At 52.0% G+C, this 6,145-nt stretch overlaps 1 protein-coding gene across 1 annotated transcript in view; it reads right to left on the bottom strand.

The window, feature by feature from the left end:
* Window positions 1-2,776: 2,776 nt before the first annotated feature.
* GRIK3 (glutamate ionotropic receptor kainate type subunit 3) overlaps window positions 2,777-6,145 on the bottom strand; it is a 53,176-nt gene continuing 49,807 nt past the window's right edge. Inside the window, exons 13-15 of the mRNA XM_035895513.1 lie at window positions 4,520-4,742; window positions 4,039-4,289; window positions 2,777-2,971 (exon numbers count right to left, since the gene is read on the bottom strand). Of these exons, the coding sequence (XP_035751406.1) occupies window positions 2,777-2,971; window positions 4,039-4,289; window positions 4,520-4,742 (669 nt within the window). The remainder of the gene's footprint in view (window positions 2,972-4,038; window positions 4,290-4,519; window positions 4,743-6,145) is intronic.

Below are 6,145 nucleotides of genomic sequence, written 5' to 3'. Positions count from 1 at the left end.
GTCCCCGCCGGGCTGGGGCCCCAGCAGCTCCCCCGGCTCCTGCTTTGTTTTGAGTGGTGCAGAACGTTTCCTGGTTAAATGTGTCAAACGTTTTAATGATCAGGATCGAAACGTAAAACCGTGACGCAGATGCATGAAGTTAGCTGCTATTTCATGGATGATTTATGGTCAGTGCAGAGAGGGAGGGGACGAGGTTAATCTGCAGGGTTTGCTCTTGCTGGCAGATAGCACCAGTAATTCCAGATTCTGTCACTCTGGGATGTTTGTGAGTAAAATCAAATCAAACTGGTGTCAAATGGGGTTGATGGTATTAGTAATATTCATTTATTTAGAAAAAAAAATCTGCCAAGAAGCAAAATAAATGCTATTTTCTGTCGTATTTTGCTTTCTCTGGACACTTAAAGCCAGTTTCAGGCTTTGTTTTTATCTCAGCCCTGCTCTTCCTACAAGTTTAGAAATCTGCAAAGGAAACAGCAAATCCACTCCTCTGACAAGCCCAAGGATTTGCAAAGAAATACAGAGGGAATGTCATTAGCTTTGGGAAACAGCCCCGTGCTTCCAGTCTGTCCTCAGCCGTAGGTGTTCGGTCAGCAGCCTATGAAGAGCGTGATGCCCGTTGGGTTGGCAGCTTTCACCCCTAATTTTTCATGGTTTCTATGAAAAGGTGAAAATGAAATGCAAATCCTTTGCCTGTCTTTACTTGAGTCAAGATATGACAAATCACCTTTTTTCGTTTTGGGTCACTGTGTTGCTTTTTTACATCATGGAAAAAACAAATTAAGGGCAAATTGTGTTCTGTGATGGGGGGAACGACTATCTCCCCTTGAGCTAATTTGCTAATTCCCATCAGCTCAGAGCCAGCCTTCCCAACTGAGCCTCAGAAAGAAACAGGTGGGGAAAAAAATCTGAAATCAGCTACAAACAGGTTTGTTCCTTTGGGCGAGGATAAACTTTCCAGAAAGGCCTTGCAGCTCGGGGAGGGCAAATGGGGTCAGTTCAGCTGCGGGCGGCCGTGGCACCCCGCCGCGCTCGCGGCACAGAGGGCCAAGGTTCGGGACGCAGAGCTCAGGCACCGTCGGGCTCCACCGCCGCGCTGCCCTGCCTGCCCGAGGGTTATTTAACGCAGGATTTAGGTGGTGGGTACGGGGGGGTTCCAGCAGCAGCGCGACCCGCGGCAGGTCACCGGCAGCCTTACGTGTGCAAGGGCAGGAGGTTGCTCCTTTCTTCACCAGCAGGGTTTAAATCGGAGCGTTTAAGCACCTTTGCGGTGCTCTCCGTGTGGTGTTCTGGCTCGCAATGGGCAGAGCCACTTCTGTTTGCTTCATTTTGCAAATTAATCCGCAGAGCATCCCACTGGCCGCCTGTGCGGTTCCCTGTGGAGGGATGGAGCTGAGTGATGTTACTCGAGCGATCCTTTAGGTCAGCAGAGGGGTCTTTGGTAATTCTGACTAAATTCATCTGCAGGACCAGCCTTCTGGGTTAAGCAACTTGAAAATAAGAATGCAGTTCATGGAAGATTTCTTAAAAATGTTTTAGTGTGTGTTTGCTGAAATCGCGTGGAGATGCTGCCTGACGGGCTGCGGTTCACCGGGCAGAGCAAGAAGGGCGTCCGGCTTGGCTCCCATGGTGCTGCTTGCCCCAGGCCAGCGCTGGCCCTGCAGGCTGAGACCTCGTCTTTCAGGTCCCTGGTGCCACGGAGAGCATTTAGTCCTAAGCCAGACACAGAGTCCTCTCCTGGGGTGGGTGCGAATGCAGCAGAGCTGCAGTTCAGCGCTGCTGAATTTCATGGAAATCGATAGCCTTCAGCTCTTGGAAACAGCTCTGCTCCTGCTGCTGCTGATGCCTGTGGACTCGGCTGCTCTCCACGCTTCCTTGCAGGAGAGACTGGGCTTTGCAGAAGGAGTGAAGCAGCTGAGGACCCGGAGATCACGGTGTCACCCTGGGCGTGGGCTGGAGTTGGGCACGGGGCGTGTGGGTGGTGTCACCTGGGGATGGCAGTGGCTCCTGCGCACGCTGCGCTGTCCCATCCCTGGCCAGGAGTTCGGCTCCATTCAGGCTTACTTGCCCCTTCGTAGCCAGCTGGGATCTACTGATGGACGTGTGCGTTGCCTTCTCCCACCACGTCCCCACGAGGGCTGCAGATGGCCACGGCCAGCACAGCTGTGAGGTAAAGGGCCACCATGAGCTGCCTTGAGAGAAGGCACAGCCTTGACCGTCACGGTGCTTCCCAGATACCTTTCCCTTTCCCGGACAATGGATCTCAAATGTGCTGTGTATGTTGGTGTGGAATAGATGCTCGCACAGACGGCTGCTCGCGCTGCACCTGACAAAGTGTTTCTTTTTATTGCCATGCTAAAGAAGCCTTGCTCGGGGGCTCCTCCTCACCCGCCGAGGGTCAGTTTGGCTCAATTCTGTTTCGCCTCCATGTGTTTTTAGTATGTAAACATCAGACTCCTGGGCGGTAGTGTGATTGGACTCCATGAGGCCTGTAGGATCTAAGCGTTAAAAAAAAAAAAAAAGGAATGAAAAATAACAAAAACAAAACAGAGAAGCCCCAAGACCCATGTTACCGTCCATGCTTTGAAGTTCTCGCTTCTGTGCCGGTGATCGATGCAGCTGTGTTGTAAAGGCCTTGTTCTTGAAATGAACCAAACCAGGCTTTTTTTTTTTTTTTCTGTTTTTTTTTCTTGTTTTTTAATCCTTTCTTCCCTAGTTAAGAGTGCATCCAGCCTTCTGTGCCGCAATTCCTTCCCTCCCGCCCCCCTGTTCCCATTCCCTAGGGAAACACAGGTGTCAATCCAGTGTTGCAGGTCATGTTGTCCTTCCCCGGCAGCCGTCGGTCGTTGAACGTGTGCATGTTGATCACCGCGTCCGTCTTCACCATGACGGGTGGCTGGGGCTTGTGTTTGACCCGTCGCTGGCAGGTGAGCGACAGCCGGATCTCATCGGCCATGGCGCTGCAGAAGGAGCGCTGGGGAGAGCAGGGACAAAAAGCACCGTTACTGCTGGCAAAACGTTCTGCCAAGCTCTGCATGAGCGGGAGGGTGCTGAAGCTAGGCTCTGCGGAGGGCAAGCACGAGGTTTAGGCTGCATTTAAGGCATCAGCTGCGCTTAGCGGGATGTCAGTGATGCATGGGCATCTGGTTGACCCCTCTCTCCTTCGGCAAGAGCTGTACCTTTGACACTAAATCCCGCAAAAAGGCAGAGCCATAGGCGCTGTTGGCGTGCCGGCGCTTTGTGTGATCCCTGCTGGGGGTCTGGTAGATTTATGTGCTGGGAAACAGAGGGCTATCGAATCCCGCTGGGCTTGCTAGTGGGCAGTGTTCCTTCATCTATCTAGTCCATCACATGGGCAGCTTGCTTGGATTTCTGGTCATGCACGCAAATGCACTTTCCACTTACTGTACCGTGACACGCAAGGAAGAGGGAAAAACATAAAAGCAGTCTGCTTCTTTCATGAGCACTAATCCGCCACTGCGGGTGGGATGGGCCGTTTGCGTAAGTGTTGTGAAAAGTTGATGAAATAGTGTGAGGCTTCCTGGCGGAGCCTGGCCGGTTCCTTGAGGCTCTTTGAACAGGAGTGGGGAGAAGAGATGGAGACTTCATGCGTGTATGCATCATGCCTGGAATATGCAACACGATTGCATGTGGTAGTGGCGAGTGGATACAGCAGCTCAGAAAGGTCCCTCCCAGGGACCTCTGTCCGTATTTTCCTCACTTACATGGCAGCTTGCTCAGAATTACCCTACAAATGCTTACTAGCCTAGTTACTGCAGCAGCGGATGACCCTGATCAGAGTAGACACGATTTGCCCCCTGACCTGAGGCTGTCGGAGCGGGACAGATGCAATGAGCCTTAGGGAACGGCATTTTGGGGGTGCTGCATTTCAGCCCTTGGGTTTGCGGGTGCTTGGACCTCCAGGCAGCAGGGGCAGGGCTGAATCCCTCTGCCCATCTCCCTGCCTGTCTCTGGGGTCAGCGTGCAAAATCCTTAACGGCTGGGCTAGTGGTGGTGCAGGGAGACTGAGGAAATCAGTACCTGCTCACGCTCCGCCGTTTTGCGCAGCTTGTAGATGAACTCCACCATGGCCACGAAGACAGACAGCACCAAGCCTGCTGCCAGAACGATGAAAATCCCACCGATGTTTTGGATGCCCAGAGCGCTGGCCTCCTTGTTCTCATCCTCAGGGCAGCCGTTCCCTCGCCACCACTTCTCCTTCATTACGTGGAGCTTGTCCTCCTCCTGGAGCTGGAGGATGGCAATGGTGATCTTGTCCCTGTACGGTGACCCTGGGGAGGGGGAACACTGTTACACACAGAGGGAAAGTAGGACAACAATCACACAAAGCAGGGGACATGTCTGCGCTAAGCAGGGCGGTTCAGACCGCTTGTCAACAGGCAGGCAGCATGAGCATGGAAATTCACTGTTGCGAGTAGACTATCTTAATCCCACCTCCTGTACTTGTGGTAACTTCTCCCCCTCCAGGGCCACCTACAGAAACCCCAGTGCTGTCACTTACCCATGGGAGTCCCAATCCCGTAGCCTTTGGAATCGATGAGCCCCCCGATCTGAGTCAGGTTGCAGTTCCGCTGGGTGATGTATTCGATGGTGGTTGACTCCATCAGCAGGGCGTAATCGGCCGTGAGGGTTCGCTGGATTCCTTCCTCGTTGTTTTTAACAAGTGCTGTGGGTTTGCTGCTCATGAAAGCCCACATTTTTTCGAACGTGGAAATCTTGGATTTCTGAAAAAAAATGATAGCCCCCACCCCCAAAATAAGAATTAGTCTTCTATTTGCTGAAACCTCGTGTCTTTACAGTCCGTTATATACCAGTCTGAAAACGGATCATGTAATGGAGCTATTACCTTGTCTTAAATATCTCTCTGCTCTCACTGCCCAACACTGCTTGGCTTCACGTTGCCATAGCAAGAGACAAAGGTTCCAGCAGTCCTCGAGCAGAGACCCTACAGAAAGAGCTGCTGCTCTGGAGGCCTCCTCCTGTAGGTGGAACTGAGCCGCTCATTCGCTTCCGCACGGGACAGCGAGACCCGGCCTTGATGCCCGGCAGGGCTTCCTATCGGGGTATCTGCTTAAATGTATTCGTTTCCTAACCAGGATTTGGTTTATCCTGTAATGTTTCTGCACGACGAGAGAAGACAGAGAACATTTCAGAGCATGTTTGTCTCTTTTGCACATACTCTATTACATTTCTGTCTTTCCTCAAGCATTGCAAGGAAACGTCTCCTCTGAGATATGTGCAACTGCCAAACAAGTTTAACGTACCCACATAAACAGAGGCATAGAAATATTCAAGAAGATTGTCTTAGGGCTAAAAATAAACATGGATATTCTTTCACTATCAGCAGGCATTCTCTTAAAAAGGAGAAATACGTTTTCTGGCTTGCTATTCATGTGGATGTTTTTTTCTTCTTCTGGAAAATGTGTTGGGTGAGAAGAAATGTGGTTATTTTATGTCTTTCCATAACACTAGAAATACACCGTTTATCTACGACCACCTTCTGCATTGTCTCTGGGTGGGTTGTCACAAAAGACACAACCGCGTTCGCCTGGGAAGACGCCCCGGGAAAGGCACATGGGCTTTCTCCTGAAGCAGGCCCCTCCGTCGGCCACTGTGTTCCCGTGGGTGAACGTAGCTCTCCTCAAGCCAGCTCTACACATCCAGCTGAGCTCTGGAAAAGCTCTTGGATATTGAGGCTTGTGCTGACGCTGACGCCGCCTGCTCCTTGACGTGCCATTCCTCTTTTCTGCCTACTTTCCTGTTTTTCCCAGGTCTCTTATTTTATAAGAGGCAGCTTAGTCAGCCAAAGCCGCCGCCTCCACCACACTGCTGAGCAAGAGCGCAAGCCAGCTCTACACATCCAGCTGAGCTCTGGAAAAGCTCTTGGATATTGAGGCTTGTGCTGACGCTGACGCCGCCTGCTCCTTGACGTGCCATTCCTCTTTTCTGCCTACTTTCCTGTTTTTCCCAGGTCTCTTATTTTATAAGAGGCAGCTTAGTCAGCCAAAGCCGCCGCCTCCACCACACTGCTGAGCAAGAGCGTGAAGCCGGCTGGTAAGCTGGCAGGGCTGACCGGGCTTTGTGCCTTGCCGTGAATAAGGGGGGCTGCCCCCCTCCCGCTGCCAGG

Source organism: Egretta garzetta, unplaced genomic scaffold (genome assembly GCF_000687185.1).
Source record: "Egretta garzetta isolate BGI_Z169 unplaced genomic scaffold, ASM68718v1 scaffold66, whole genome shotgun sequence".
Taxonomy (NCBI): Eukaryota; Metazoa; Chordata; class Aves; order Pelecaniformes; family Ardeidae; genus Egretta; species Egretta garzetta.
Note: the sequence above shows the minus strand (reverse complement) of the source record. Positions and strands in the feature narration are given on the sequence as shown.